The sequence below is a fragment of the Equus asinus genome, chromosome 4 (genome assembly GCF_041296235.1).
Source record: "Equus asinus isolate D_3611 breed Donkey chromosome 4, EquAss-T2T_v2, whole genome shotgun sequence".
In the NCBI taxonomy this organism is placed as follows: domain Eukaryota; kingdom Metazoa; phylum Chordata; class Mammalia; order Perissodactyla; family Equidae; genus Equus; species Equus asinus.
This window is the reverse complement of record NC_091793.1, coordinates 51466386-51483414: the sequence shown is the minus strand read 5'-3', so window position 1 is coordinate 51483414 and position 17029 is coordinate 51466386. Positions and strand designations below refer to the sequence as shown.

General features: G+C 36.6%; 1 protein-coding gene across 9 annotated transcripts in view; it reads left to right on the top strand.

Moving 5' to 3' along the window:
* Positions 1-17029, top strand: part of SYT1 (synaptotagmin 1) — a 521971-nt gene that overhangs the window by 320024 nt on the left and 184918 nt on the right. For all 9 annotated transcript variants that reach the window (XM_014841776.3, XM_014841759.3, XM_070507268.1 and 6 more), the window contains one exon: positions 9186-9368. In XM_014841776.3, the coding sequence (XP_014697262.1) occupies positions 9203-9368 (166 nt within the window). In that variant the 5' untranslated portion in view covers positions 9186-9202. The remainder of the gene's footprint in view (positions 1-9185; positions 9369-17029) is intronic.

Genomic DNA, 17029 nt, shown 5'->3' with positions numbered 1-17029 from the left:
CACTTGAAGTCTTTGTAATGCACTTGAAAAGGCTATTTTGATCTCTTTTTCTTGATCATAACCTTGCCATTTTTACTGAAATCTTGGGAGGCCCATTAAAGCCATAACAGTTCTCCATCATTGAGTGGCACTTTTAAAATAAACTACAATTTTTGAAACTGCAATGATAAAATATTTCATTAATAGAGAAATGTGCACAATGGATTATTAGAAAAACAATATAAAATTTGTAAATTTATTATTAAATGTTTTTAGAAACAGCTCTAATATCCCAATTTCCTAAATTTTTTCCCTATTTAAGTGGGAAATTTTCCATTTGTATATCTCCTGATTTTCTGTATCATTATTACAGTAACTCAGTACTTGAGATTTGACGTGGCTATGTTTTGTTTGTTTCCATTCTTCTATTCTGTATATTAAGGTCTGAGGGGAAAATAATATATCAATGAATATAGTTTTCATTTGGTTCATGGATTAATTTTTATTTTAGCTAGTTCTTCTGAAATTTATATTGACTACACTTGCTAAATATAATTGTGGCATTCGATCTTCTGAGAATGAGAAACTGTTTAAAATTTTATATAGTTTATCACTTTATAATATATTATTTGCAAACAATGCTTCCATTTTTCCTTCATTCTTTACAAAATCTGTATTTCATTTACTCTAAGAATCTATCCATTACAAGATGCACCATTATTTTATATACCACTAAGAAAAAAATGCTACAAATTAAACTGTGTCAAAAGCAGTTTTATATCACTTAAATTTTTATTTTGTACTTATTAAAATACTCAGTTATTTGGACAGATTTTATATTATGTCACCCTTATATACATACAAAAGAGGAAAATAAAAGCAAAATAGATTGGTTAATAAATTCCTAAAATTTCTAAATCTCTTGTCAACTGAGTTGATGATACCCATCTTTTTTTTTACACACCATTTTTCTTTGTGCTATCAAGAGCGCTGGATAAAGCATTTCTCTAAATATTGCTCCACTGTTGCTTCCAAAATCTTCCAAGCTGCTTGACTCTCGTTCTGCCAGTTTTAATTGCATGAGTTTCAATAGAAAGCTTCAGATCACAACCAGGATTCAAATCTCTTCCTGAAATGGCCTTTCAATAATTTAACCGGAACATCAGTGGAAATAACGAGGTTGGGTGTGCATGGGCCTGGCAGATAGTCAGATGCCACAGATTATAAGGCAAATCCTCATTTCAGAGATGTAAAAATGTGGGGAAAAAAAATGTATTCAGTTGAATGTTTTAATCACTCAACTATCAGTTAGTTTCCATGGCATTTTTCGAGGCCTACAGGATAGCAGCGCGCGTCACTGTGCATCATCAGTTCTGTCACTCTTCCACGTACTCTAGTTATGAATGCAGAGCAGACTGAGTAACAGACCTCATCACCTCTGGCTATAAATTCAAATATTCCCGAAACTACCAAGTCTAGTGTACTTACACAGGAAGTTTTACTTCTCATTATGCTTTCTTGATTACAAGGTACAGATGCTCAGATTTCTATCAATATTAGTATTTACAGGATGCTACATACTGAAACTCAGAGCTGAAAACCAAGCCAAAGGAAGCTGGGTACCTGGAGGGATGGCATTGCACAGGGGTCACAGACGTGAGCCCTGGGATCAGCTGTGTTTGGAATCCTGGCTCCCCCACTTATTAATTCTGCGACAATGAGCATGTTTCTTCTCTTCTCTATACCTCAGTTTCTTCAGAGTATTTCATAGCTTCGATTCCTGAAGGAGAGACTCTTATTGGCCTCACTCACCTTTTCATCTTAAATGGTGTCGTTGGCCTCAGGCCAGCATCTAAGTGAGCTGCCCTTGAGTCAGGTACTCATCCACCCTTAAATCCACTGTGACTATGGCTGTAGGGGGTGGTCATGCAATCTACATAGATCCTTTTCCATCTTTAGAGCCTGTGAGCAGGACAATTTCATTGAAAAGGAGTTATGAATGGGCAAACACTAGGATTCACATCTCAACTACATCTCCCACCAACCGTCTGCAGGATCCAGGGGCAGATCTGTCTCTCCTCACAGAGAATAAAGTTTTTAAAAACGAGACCTAGTGGTTGAGTTCAGCACACTCCACTTTGGCGGCTCGGGTTCGCAGATTCAGATTCACTTTTTGACACGGGACATATTTTTTCAAACAATGAAGATTAGAGCAAGATGGGAAAATAATTGAATTCTTATTAGAATCAGTGTCCTTCCTCTTTTAAGGAAGATAGATCTTGAGGAACTGCTTTTGCTTGAGATAAACACTGGAGAATCTGGAAAACTAAATTATATAAGAAAAAGATAAGAAATAATGCGCATTAAAAATAAGAAATCTGGAAGTTGGTAAGACAAAGTTTTCCAACCTCTAGTAGGAGTAGCTAGCCATTTAAAAAGTTTGATCTCTGGTTTTTAATACAAACGTTTGCCTTTTAAGCTATTCTGTTTTAAGCACCTCACATCAGCACCTCTCTCTGCTTATTCCCTTTGGACCCAAATTTCCCACTTTCTGATTCTACTTACTACTTCTCATTCGTGCTTTCCCAACTGTTTCCTGGTGATTGGAGTCATGTTCCCAGTTGTCTAACTATGTCAAGAAGATAACTGTGGGTTGTAATTTACCAACATTGGTGTCAAGAGACGCCATTATGGGACATATTTGAGTTTCCATAATGGCAGGAGGAGGCAGCCAGGAGAAACTCGTGGGCTGTCTCAGTGGAGAGAATTGGTGCCTTATTCTCCTGTTTTCTGATCCACACAAAGTGTAGGGCTCAGTAGACAAACACCAAGGGCCCAGTGCAAGATAAATGAACCTAACAAACATGAGCATCATTCTTCCCTTTTGGGAAAAAAAAGGAAACTAAGAAGAAAGAAAAGGCAAAGATAAGGAGAGCAAGAGGTTTTTGATCAGAGAGAGGGAGAGAGAAAGACAGCGGAGAAAGATAGCAGAAGGAAAACGAATATGGCTGCAGGAGGTTGCAGAGAGACAGCTTTGGAAGAAGGGAGAGAGAAGACATGTAGCACTTTCCACAGAGCCAGGAACTGGAGATTGTGGTGATGGTTTCACATGTGTGTTCTTATCTCCAAACTCACCCAGCTGTATACATTAAGTATGTACACCTTTTTGTATGTCAATCCTACCTCAATAAAGTGGCAAATAAGTAGATAAACAAGATTCCTCAGAAATGCAGCTGGTATTTAATATTTCCTCCTTCCTCAGACTCTTCCAAAGACGCCTCCAGTTTAATAATCTATACACCTTTTCAGTGTTTGTAGCTTAGTATTTGTAGGATTAGGGAGGAGTGTTGATTCTATTCTAAAAGGAAAGCTAAGCAGGCCCACTCGTGTTCAATTTGCAGAGACGTTTATGAGAGGTACTGCCGGAGAGCCATACTCTTAAGCACAATTCCCCCTGCCCCTCTTAGGACTTGTGACTAGAAAAATGGGTAAAATCTGGAGGGACTTACATCTCTTTGGAAAGGAAAAAGGACCCAGGAGCCTGTACACTTTGTGGATTAGGAAGGTGGGCTGCCTGCTGCGCTTCCAGTTGCTCCAAGGTCTGAAAAACAAACTTTCAACTCTAGCACTTTTACTGGGACTATTGCCACAAGTCAGCTGTCACCCACCATGACAGGGACCCTATAATCTCTGGCTTTCCTCTTACTTCTCTCAAGAGAAAGTATCTATTTAAACTGGAGAGAAGATACACCTCGAGCCTGACATTCAAACATCTGCAAACTTGTGGAAGATTTTGATAATGCTGCTAGACTTCACTTACTGCCTAAGGATCCTCAGGTTTGGAAAGAATTTAAATGAAACCTTTGACAGTTGATTCATTTTATTTCCCCAAAAATCTTTCAGAGTGGGTGTCACACGTTGGATTCCCTGGGAAGCTGCTCTGAGTCAGAGGAAGCTTCTGGGGAATGCTTTCCGTGTAGGGGAGGGGAGAAAGCAGGTTTGGGCAAAGGGAGTTGCTGAACTGAGATGCAGATCCCAGACTTTAGCTGATCCTACAAGGCCCTTCAGAGCTGAACCAAACTGAGGCAGAGGGCCAGGATTTTATGCCCCCATCCACCAACCATTGGATGTGGACTGTCCCTGGGGAAGGGGCTTCGACCCTGGGCAAGGCAGTTCTCTTTAGACAAGGGTGAAGCACCAAGAGAGACTCCTCAGCTGTGAGCTGTCCACAGGCAGCACTCCCCCAGACTGAGGGCCTCATCCCTGAGAGCGACGGAGGGATGCACATGGCGTCTTCTACGCTTTCCACCTGTGCCTACGGAAGGTCAAGGGGAATTCAGATGGAATAAAATCATTACATTCCGTGCTTTACCTCAAAAATGCATTCTAACACATCCCGTGATATCTCCTAGACTCTTTATAATAATTATTCCATGAGTTACTTTCAGTTTGAGGTATTTCTGCCTTAGATTACTTTTCATTTTTAGGAATAATAATTTTTTCATTATTTCTTTGAACTTCTTCTGTTTGCTCTTTAATTTTGCATGCTATTATTATAAAATACAATACTTAAATGGAGGTAGAAATCGTGCTTTCTCCAGAAATCATCATGTTTATGCAGTATGGAGGACTATCTCACTATATAATCTGAGAAATCTATATTAATTTGTAGACCTAGAGATAGACATAATTAAATTCCTACTAAGGAGAATAAATATAAGGGACGCAGGAAAGTTGTCATGGCAACCCAAAATCCTGATTTTCCTCATTTTATACCACAGAAGTATTAACCTTTATGATACTTTAACATTTTTTCTACATTGTATTTTACCAATGGACATTTAGCATATTATGTTTGCTAAATATGTAGCTGAATCATTCTCTCTTGCAATTTAGCTTTTTACATTACATTTTAAAGTATGTTTTTTTAATCTGGCATTACAAAATTAAACTCTTTCTACAAGATCCAGTTTTCTCAAGAGCAAAACAGTTTTAAAGGTTTTTTCCTTTGTGTTGTTTAAAATAACTCAGGGTTTTAATGTTTATGGACAATGCATACATACAGGAAGAAAAGAACAGTGAATGTTCCCCGACAAAGTTATTTTAAAATGTGTTTTTCCAATCTCTTTTTTTACAAAAGTTTTTTATTTAAAGAAATTGGACATTTATATAATGTTTCATAATTTGCATTTTTTTATGCAACACTCTAGTGTATTTCCAGGTTTGTAAATGTTTACCTTTAGATAATTTTAGTAACATCATTTGATGAATTACCATAACTCAAGAAGTCTCTCTGTTAGGTAGTTTCTTGTCTTCTAATGATCCAAATAAGTTACTATAAACGTCCTTCAATTAAATTATTTGTACACCTAAGGTTAATTCTTTATTGTGAATTCCTAGAAAAAGAATGAATCTGCTACAGTTTTTGACGCTCTGTTACTTTGGCCTCCACGAAGCACTTTTCTGACTTACGGTTTTTGCCAATGGCCCAGTTTTTTGTACCCTCACCTCCATATCTACATTTAGCTACATTCACAAATGAATATATATTATCTCATTGTTATTTTAGCTTTCAGTTCTTTGATTATTTGTGAAATTAACACTTTTTTTGTCAGAAAAATAGTCAAAAGCTCCTTCAAAAACCACATTTTTATCAGATCCTTTTCTCATAGTGTGCAAATCCCTTACATTATAGTGGCTAAGATACCCGGGTTCAAATCCCAGCTCCACCAATTACTAGGATGTGACTTTGAACCAATTACATGACCTCTGTGAGTCTTCATTTCCTCACCTGTAAATGGATGATAATTATATCTATCTCATGGGAGTGGTAAGAGAGCTATATGATTTCATAGATCGAAACCACTTAGCAGGTACTCAACAACTGTTGGCTGTTATTTTATCAAGACTTGAGTAGAATATAAATTCTTTTTTCTGAATAAGCAAACAATGCCACATGCACTAAAGTACATACAAGAGTATAAAGTCATCACTTTAGTCAGGACTGAATAATCAACTTCTTGATAAGCATCTTATTTCCACAAATATGAATATAAGAGCCATGTAACTAGTCTTAGTTTTGCAATTTACAAACAATATTATCTCTCAAAATAAGAAGGAATAAAAATAAAACATTAAGCTATCAGTCCTTTTTGTCAGTATGTTAGATCCTTAATTGCTTATTGTATTTTTGTATTTTATGACTTTTTAAATTTCAAAGTGGAATATGTTAAGTAGAAGGAACATTGTCTATATATTTCTTCCAATCTTTTCCTTGTTTTTAAAAATATCAGAGGCCAGCACTGTGTCCAAGTGACTGAGTTTGCACACTCCACTTTGGCAGCCTGGGTTTTTGCTGGTTCGGATCCTGGGCACAGACCTAGCACCACTCATCAGGCCATGCTGAGGCCATGTCCCATGTAGCACAGCTAGAAAGACCTGCAACTAGAATATACAACTATGTACTGGGGGGCTTTAGGGAGAAGAAGAAGAAGAAGAAGAAGAAGAAGAAGAAGAAGAAGAAGAAAGATTGGCAACAGATGTTACCTCAGGTGCCAATCGTAAAAAAAAACAATCAGAAATGGTAGAAAAATATCATCGGCTGGTAGGAGTTTAAAGGTTATAGCTTTTACCTTTTTTGATAAAACGCCTTCCAAGCATACCTTATTTCTGAAGAGGATTATTTTTGAGAAACATTCTTTGCTTCCTTAAAAAAATACTGATTAAACCTCAAGTATATTTTCTAAATGTTGACTCTATTTACCAAAAGTCTTATTCTTCCTGTAAAGTTTTAAAGCTTTTAACTTATATGTAGAAATGTTTTATACCTCATAATAGCTGGGGTCGTAAGAAAACATTTAACAACCTGTATGGCAAAGGACCCAACCAGCAGTGTGCACAAAGACTAGAGACAACACATAGCCAGGTGGAGGGAGCCGCTGAACAGTAGTCTGGATGAACAGGAACAATATCTCACTTCCAGAACACACTTCCAGAACTCACTTCCAAAAATCGAGCCTAAACACAGTTAGACAATATGCCTTTAATGTAATGACAGCACTGTTGTATTTAGTTATCTGTACTAAACACAATCATTTCCTTTAAGTCCCACAGTAAACCATAATTCCTCAAATACCCTCAACTATCCTGTGGAGATAAGTAATAATGTATATCACGTCTGGTGATTCTCACAGCAGAGGAAGAAATTCAGTTTTTGAATATATACATAGTAATATTTCATACATATGTATGTGTTTCTGTGTGTACGTATATATAATTTTAGTCTTGCTGACTCGCATGAAATATAAAAGTTATGGTATCATCAATATCAATAGTTTCACCTAAGTTGTGTCAACAGTGTAAACAAGACTCCAAATTTTTTCAGGGAGACAAGATCCTAACCTAAGCGTAATCAGAAAATCAGGAAAAGCTTCTGGAAAGTGACCTTGAGTTGGAAGAAAAATAAAATTTTTCCAAAATCTGGAAAATTCTGGACTTCCAAGTGTTATTAGGGAGGCAGAGTGGGAGGAAGGGAGGAAAGGATGAATCAGTAGATGAAACAAACTTACATGACACTCTGTGCTAAGTTCTTTACATAGATTATCTCATTTCATACTCAGAAAAACCTTATGTTATTGGTATGATTATTCTCACTTTGCAAGTGAAGAAACAAGAACAGAGAAGATCTGAACCCTTAGCTATCTGATTCTACCCTTTAGGATTATACTAATAGCTAGTAGTAGAAAATTCAAAGCTTAAAAAAGAGAACTAATCTATTATAAAATAAAAATCGATTTTGTATGTGTATGTATTAGCCTCAGCCATCATCTCCTTCCAAGAGATCCAAAAATCTCTGGATTTTGATTAAGATTTTAATAATAAACCCATACATCTGAGATTATTCTACTTTTAATTTTACTCCCACCAAATATGTACATATGCATAATTAACTCACAATAGGTTTGAATTCTATAAAAATCCTGTTTCTGTTTGCTGGGTATCTCCATTTCTTTGCTAATCAAAAGGGCTTTATAGGTCCATCAACTTTCCTGCTGAGACTGTGAAGTTACTCATGCCCAATCCTGTTTGTATGTATCTGTTTCTGCCCCAAATCGTGTCCACTCTCTCACAGGCATAGCCTGAAATCTAAATCACACAGTAAAATTATTAAAGTCCAGCATGTGTTTAGGTTGGAGACTGACTTCAATTCCACCCCTTTAGAACGCCTTCCTTCCATTTAGAGAGCACGTCACGTGTACTAAGAAAAGCCTAGGCAAGTTCTTCTTATTTCAGAAGGCAAATAAATTAAGAGATCGAATGTCTTGTCAAAATTTATTTAGCTGGTGAAGAAGACTAGAAGTGAAGTCTTCTGTATTCAAGGCTAAGATTGTTTGCATTGACTGCCTTAAGAATTAACTGTTTTTTAATATTTTGGAGATAAACATTCAAAATAATTGAATAAGTTATTTCAATAATATAATCATACTGAAATAATTGGACGAGTCATGTTTTATCATCCATGCCTCGGTTTATATAGTCAATCATGCCATGTTTACCATAGCTTCAAAAATTCACCCAGCAAGACAAGTGCATTATTGATCAGAGTTTTGTCTACAGTAAATGTCAAAAAACTGATGGGGAGAAAAACTTACCATCAATAAATGAGATTCAAGAACTAATTTCTGTATAACGTTCATGACATCTTAAAGAGTATCAATGTTATAATAGTATTCTTTATTACCATTTTAAAATTTACTAACATTTTGAATGGATGTTAAATTTATTAACATTTCCAATATAAATATTTGCTCTTTTTTCTTTTTAGAAAATACAAAATGTTTAGAGTAGAGAGCATGTGTGTTGTCAGCAAGTGTTTCATACACATGTCAGTGAGATATGGGTTATGAAGTTAAATCCACACAGCAAATAATTGCCTATATAAATGACTAATAGATTTGACAGTTTACATAGTATTGTTGGGAGAGAATGTTTTTCGTAACTACATCTGCTCTTACCTTCTGGGGATGACTCTGTACTGTGGGTCCATAAATATTTCATGAACCAACATAAAGTACTATGCTAATGATAGACTATTTACCCAGCGAGCAGGTGCACCCTCTGATGTTTTTTCATCTCTGGTGTACTTTTGACGTGGGATCAGCTAAGCCATTTTGAATTGTTCTTTTTCTGCTTCCCTCCTCTCACAGTCTCACCTGAACCTAAAATGGTGAGCGAGAGTCATCATGAGGCCCTGGCAGCCCCGCCAGTCACCACTGTTGCGACAGTCCTACCAAACAATGCCACAGAGCCAGCCAGTCCTGGAGAAGGAAAGGAAGATGCCTTTTCTAAGCTGAAGGAGAAGTTCATGAATGAGTTACATAAAATTCCATGTGAGTATTATATATCGTTACTAGAATAAAAATAAATGGTTGAAAATCACCTTACCTCTTGAAAAGAAAGCAGAACTCCTCTTAACATGCTATAAACTTGTGTGATTTTTTTTTTTTTTACTATTGGAATGGTAGTATTCCAATAATAAAATGGAATATTCTTGGAAATAGAATATTCTTAAGTTTTTGAACTATACTTTTTAAATTAAAATTCAGTTTATAAAAAAATCTATACCTTGTAAGTAGGTTCCTTTTTTTATCTTCCTCAATGTCTGTTTCCCTAAAGAATATTACTGTTTATGGGTTGTGCTGTATGTATTTTGGATTTGTATTTATGAAATTATTCCATTGTAAAGATTATGCCTAAGCAATAGCTAAAATGTATGTTCCCAATATTGCAAATTTGATTTTCTCTTATTTATTTGTTAGCATTTCAAAATCTTTTGCGCAGTTTTTAAATTTTTCTTTGTTGTCATCAGGAAAAAACATCAGTCTGTATCAAAGTTTATTTGTGTGAGTGTAGCACCAGGTCCAATCAGTGGCATTTAATGTAAGTCTTAAACTACAGGTTGGTGTTTTTTCCTTCAGATTTGAACACTTACTATGTCCTAGACACTTTTCCGATGATGCTGGGAAAATAGGTTTTGGCTCTCACTAGTGGGGAAAAGAAGTACTAAATCAATAAAGAGGCAAATATGTATGGTATGTTATGTGGTAATAAATGATGTAAGGAAAAGTAAAGGAGAATAAGCAGGATAGGGAAGAGGATAGAGGGTAAAAGGTTGTTATTACTTCAGATGATCAGAGCTGCTTCCCTTTGTAAGGAAATCTGGAGGAAGTAGGGGGAAGTTATAAAACCTAGGAAATACAGACAAAGGCCCTTAGGCAAAACTCTTCCTGGAACAGCAAGAAGCTCATTGTGCCTTAAGTAGAATGAACAAGATGGGGAGAGTGGCAGAAGGTGAATCTGGATTGTTACAGAGACCATAGCATGTGGGGCTTTGTGGATCCTGCAAAGGAACTTGGATTTTACTCTGAGTGAAATGAAATGCCTTTGGAGAGTTTTGAGCAGAGGTATTCCATAATCTGACTTAGTTTTTTTCAAAGATCACTCTTGCTACTGTGTTGAAAATGGGCTACAGAGGGACAAGGGCAGAAGATGAAGCAGACTGTTGCAATAATCCAGATGAGAGGTCTCTAAAATTCACGAGAGAATTATTCTATAAGAGCACTGAGAAACTAAATTTGCAATAATCCAGATGAGAGGTCTCTAAAATTCACGAGAGAATTATTCTATAAGAGCACTGAGAAACTAAATTTGCAATAATCCAGATGAGAGGTCTATAAAATTCACAAGAGAATTATTCTATAAGAGCACTGAGAAACTAAATTAAAACCTTCAAGGAATCAACTTCTTATCCCTCAGTGATTAAGAACTTGTTGATCTGTCTGTCTGCTTTAACAAATTCAAGTTCACCTGAGAGAGACTCTTGGTCGTTATTGGTAATTACCATTCTCAGTGGGAAGATCCATAACCAGAGGAGATGGATAAGGGCCAATAGATTGAGCCCTAGGATGGGAAATACAAGCTCTCAGTTCTCTTCCTTGCTTTGCTGCTGAGTTGACTGATCCGGGTACTTTTGAAATAACTCTGAGGTCATAAGTACAAGCAGAAGCCAAATGAGTATATCATCAGGGCAAACTCACACTTGAATATTTTATCAAAATGTTTCCTTTAAGAGAAATGTTACAGTGAAGTAGAGAAAGCGATGAACACCAACAAATCAAATGCGTATTCTGCCTTGTCTCCAACGCCATCTCCTTCTCTGGAAGTGTAAACAATATGAGTGGCGCGGCAACATTGATTACTACGGCGTTGTATACTCTCCACGTATCCGCATAATTCATTCTCTCATCTCCTTTAGGCCTTTGCCCAAACGTCATCTTCTAAGTTAGGACTTCCCCAACCATGCTATTTAAAATGATAACCCATTCATTCTACCCCGTCTTTGCCAGTAGTTCCTGTTCTCACTCTTGCTTTATTTCTTACCACCTTACTTAGCACCACCTGCAATGCCGTGTATTTTATTATTTGTTTTTAAATTGCTCTGGCTCCTTCCAAAATAATGTAAGCTCTATGAGGGCAAGAAGTTGGGTCTGTTCTTTGCGTAGTTATATCCCTGGTGGTTCCTGGTATATATGAGGCACTCAGCATCTATTTGTTGAATGAATGAATGAATGAATGTCAATTTTAACTTATATTCTGAACCACCCATCTTAGACTTAGAGGCCTTAAGATGTTGAAAAATTAAAGCATATTAAAAATTTTAAATTTCTAACACTAGGGAAATCATTGCTTCAGTGCTTGACTATGCCATTCACATTGAAAAGCTAGTTGTTTCCATCTTTAGAGTGACAACTTCATCTTTTAGTCTTTCCTACCTAGAGCTATTACTTTATATTTTCCTCCCTGTTCAGCAGCAAGAAAACAATCAGCTGGAAGAAATTTTCTATGAAACTCTCCCTTCTTTCTTTTCTTTGCCTCGTCTAACCTCATTTCATTCCTTCCCAAGCCATTGTCCCACTCCCCTTTCTTGGGCACTGAAAACCAGACCAGGTAATCAGGCTTCTCCTCCGAGGAGATTTGCTTTTGACCAAGAACATAAAATAATGGAATGTCAGAGGATCTGGAAAACAACTATTGAAATATTATTTTGCTAGCTCTCTCCTTGATTTAATAGGAAGAAACAAATGAAATACCTAAAATCTTAAAGTGGTGTGGTAAATAAGTGTCAGAAAAACTCTATCATAAATACAGCCATGCGGTTTTATTAGAAATATGTAACTGTATATTCTACACTTTCATTTTAATATATCACAATTTTTACTGCCTGTGTAATTGAAATTTCTAATGGGATTTATACACAGGGAGCAATGCTAAACAAAAATAAAACACATCCCCCAAATCAAATTCCTTTAGGAGCATATGTTATATAAAGGTTATCACTTTTGACTTGGCATAATATAGTGTGACGCTAATGACAGGTAACAAATTAGAATATTAATCGATTTCGGTCTCTGAACTAAATCTTGGCTATCTGGCAGATGTGTTTTTTGCAAAATTGATAGCAAACAGCTTTAATCTGTCACTTGAAATTCCCACTTGTGAGAAGAGAGGTGTCACAATGGCAAGGAGTATGCATGTCATTAGTTGGGTAATCTGCACAGTCCAGCGTGGAACATATTCAAACTAAATTGCCTGATGATATCATCCATAACACCAAGGGGCTTAAAATAAAAAAGGAAGAGGAAATGGTAAATGCTGAGCATTTTTATCTTTCAATTCATTCTGCACACTGTTATCTAAATGAAGCAGACAAGGTTTTCCAGAATGTTTCTTTATTTTGCAACTTTGATTTTAATATGACTAGGATCATGCTTGGTTTGTAAAGCATCAACTCGTGTCATCCAAATAGCTGTGATTAAGGTTTTGATATTAACAAGCTTCTTGAAGTAGAATGCACCTTCCTTGAGCAGAAAACCAAATAGCTAGAACAGACTCTTAGTACAGAATAAGAAAGAGCAAGTAGACCAAGGGTAGTTGTGTAATTCACGAGGAAATTCTATTGGACAGACACTGTAACAGAGGGGTTAAAAACAGAAGCCCTGAACACAGACTGCATGGGTTCAAATCTAAGCTCTACCACATATTAGCTCTGCAACCTTGGGAATGTTACTTAATCTTCTTACGTATCGGTTTCTTCCTGTATAAAATGGGGATAAAAATAATATCTCCATCATAGGGTTGTTGGGTAAAGGTATATAAAGTGCTTAGCAGAGTGTCTGGCACAGAGTAAGCATTCTCCAAATGTTAGCTATTATTAAACTCAAGCTGTCATTTTTAACAAGTCTATTTCCATTTTTGAAAAGCCCTCTATTCAGGTCAGACAGACACGCAAATCAAGAAAATTCCAGAAACTTTGCAGGCAAATATATGTGCACTGCATTCTCTAAACCCACTCCAACGATGCCTCTTCTGAGAAAGATGAATTCCCTCATGGTGTTTCCTCTTCCTATCGTTTCCTCTAATTTTCCTTTTCTTTTTTTAACTCCTGTGGTTTCACTTTCTTACTCCCTTCCTTTTGGCCTACACATATGCTCAAGATTCACATATCTGAAACTGCCTAGTGAAATTCCATGCACAGTATGCTTAAGAAATGGCAATTTTCTTTTTCAGTGCTCTAAACTTTTCTTCTCCTTACCTTACCTCCTTTGTCAACTCCTCTATTCTATCTGTTCTATCTTCCTCCTTTATATCTACATCAAACTTACTGATAAATGTAACTAAATCCTGCCATCTATTTCTTCCATTCCCATTAACAACTCAGCTCCTTCCACTGTGATTTCCGTCTACCAAATACTGTTAAAATTGTTTTAACTGAAGTCACCAGGAACTTCCTGATGCACAATTGTGAGAATTATTATCCATCTTCACTCAGTCAGATACTTCTGCATCGTTATCACATCAGCCGCCATCATCTGAAAACTCTTAATTTCCAAGACTCCACTCTCATTTCATCCTCTTCCTTCCTCTTCTCTTATTCTCTTCTATTGACTGGTCCTCCTTTTTCATTGTCTTTCCTCCCCTTAAGTAGTAGAGGTCCTTGTTTACAAGGTTCAATTTTTAATCCTATTCCGTTCTTATTCTACATGCTCTCTCTGGGGCCTATCTCATTCAAATAAGAGATATCGCTGTTAGCATTGTCTCCCTGATTGGTTTCACCTCCAACTCTATACCTGCATCCATTTAAGTACGGTTAATTCTGCTCCTGAAAAAGCTCTTAAAACCACCCCAGCACTTTTACGTTCCAGTGTCTTCTCTCCTGTTTTTCTCTCTTCCTGTACTCTTTCCTCATTAACGCTGACACATTCATGAACTAGTTCAGATGTTACCTCTTGGATGAGAAGTTCCCTCATTTCCCAAGGCAAAATTATTTGTCTTCCTCTAACCTTTCAAAGCTCTTCATTCAAATCTCTTGCTATCTTAGTTATCTGGTTTTGTTTTGGTTTTTTGCCTCTTTCTCATTGAAAAGTAAATTCCTCAGAGACAGGGGCCATTTCTTATACATATTTGTGTCTCCCATATCTTGAAAGTGGCTGACACTATGCTAGAAATAACGGTTTGAGTATTATCATATTATAAATATTAACATTATATCAAACATTGTGGTCCTTGTGCCATACTTGGAGAAACTGTGGCCCAAAAAGCAATAGTTTTTAAATCTTTTTACCCAAGGATCCCTTTGTTCAAATGAAATATTATGTGGAAGTCTAAATTTATAAGGTGAATAAAACAAATCAGAGCTGTTGTGGTTTGTTAAAGCTGTCTTTCTCACTCACCCTCCCAACATACTCACTTCAGCAGCTCCAAAGACACCTGGCTATATGGAACACAGTTGGAAAGCAATGGCTTGAAAAATAGTAGGCATATCAGTGTTGTCCCTCATAACAACAGCCAATAAAACTCAACAGCCAGTAGTGATATAGTTGGTTAATCTGCACAAGCAAATAGTCATCAATGAGGAGAAATACAGTCCAGTAACTTTGTTTTCCCTCCTGTGGCTACAGAATTCACATATTGTCATTGTCATATGTTATGTCATTGCTATATATTAATGTCATGAACATAATGTTAATCTCAAGAAGATAATTTCAAGGCGCAGATGAAAAGAACCCTTAGAAACATACAGTGACCTGTCGACACAAATAATCCATAACCAAACTATAAATCAAAATCGGGGTGAGTTTATTATGGGCCCCATCTGAGGACGAGCCCAGGGCCTTCCTTCCCTAAAGAAGGAAGGGTACCAAAGAAGTGGGGTGTACAGAGTGGTTATATTCAGTCTGGGAACAATGAGCATACATCACATATGTTAGGAATGTCCCTTTTACAATTGTCACGAGATGTTTAGCTGACACAGCAGATTGGTGGTCAGCAGGTCAGTGGTCACAAGGTGAGTGGTTGCAAGATGAGCACAGTAGGTCAGTAATTAATGTTTATTTTAGGGAGCGATGCTTATCCCACAAGAAATGCCGATATGGAAGGTAGTTACATCCCCATCTTTAGGAGCATCATTCTTGTCTTTGGAACATAGTATATACTCAAAACAGGTATACAATGCATGCTCAACAGACCGTGTCAGGCCCTTTTGGAAGAAGAAAATCAGGCCAAATTAGTTTTAACCCAATGGCTTCCTTGTATACTCCAATATATCCTAATGCTTGTCATTTATTTATCAGACACGTAGCATGTGAATAACAATAATTATTGTAATGATCGTCAGTATTTATTGAGCACTTAGCATGGAAGTATGTGCTGTGCCTTCTGTGAAATCAACCTCCATTCTGTCTTGTAAAAACTCTACTAGATGAGAACAATTATTATCTCCATTTTGCAGATAAGAAAGGTAAGGCTTAGTAAGGTAAGTGACTTGTCCAAGGAAATTACACACAGTGTAGCTTGTAGGTGTAGGATTGTATCAGGAAAATTTTGCAGTTTTATGATACCTTCACAGATTATCACAAAGGCTGCATATCACCTCCACCATTCCTTACCACAACTAAGACATGAAACTATTAGGGTTCCGTGTGCCTGTTCAGAGATATTGTTCATATTTGATATTTTTCTTTTGACATTTGTTTTAAATGAATGAGCACTCGGAACACAAGTTTAATACTAATTCAGAGTTTCTCATTGCATTATCTGGTTTAAAGGCAAATACTTATTCACTTTATGTTTCTGCATTTGTCTCATTGGACTCACTCAATAGATTGTCAGGTTAATAACCGACTACTTCCTAAGTACTAATATTCAGATTTTATTTCATCATATAAATGAACTCTATTATGACTCAACTTCAGCTATCATCTGTTGACTCAATTCTTCTAACGTTTCAGAAAAGCATTGGCTAAAGTGTTGAGTGAAATTATTCATTGTTAACTTCTACTAAATTTTGAAATATCTATAAGAAAAACGTCATAATACTGACGAGTGTTATTTTCTGAGCAAGTGCTTTGCCATCTTGAGTGACTTCATCAATGCAATGCTGGAAGGAATCTATTTGGGACAAGGACACAGAGAGAAGGGTTACAATTCATCACAGCACAAGGTGGTGATTCACGGTTACATTGAACAAACATTTCATTTTAGTTTAGTTTATTTCATCACCTTTTTAAGTTTAATTCTGATTCAAATTATAACAAATGCATGCAGGTATACGTGAATACAATGTAAATACACTGTGAGAATGTGTGTGTGTGTGTGTGTGTGTGTGTGTGTGTTTTAAGAGTTAACCATTATTGAAAACTTATTTCTATGGCAGAAAGTCAGTTTGGTTCTTAATAGAGTTGGTATTGCCCCCTGCAGGATACTGTTGGGCCATTTTTAGTGTGTTAAAAAATGGGCATGAGGGGCAGCTGCTGGCATTTAGAGGCCATGGGCCCAGAAGCCTACACATCTTGCAATGGGAGACAGTTTCATACAATGAAAACTTGTCCCAGATTCTGCGCAAATTTCCAAATCTCCATAGGGCATGCATATAGAAAGAAACTCTGTTTAAAATGATCTGAACCTACAACTATTTGACATATAAACACAGCAC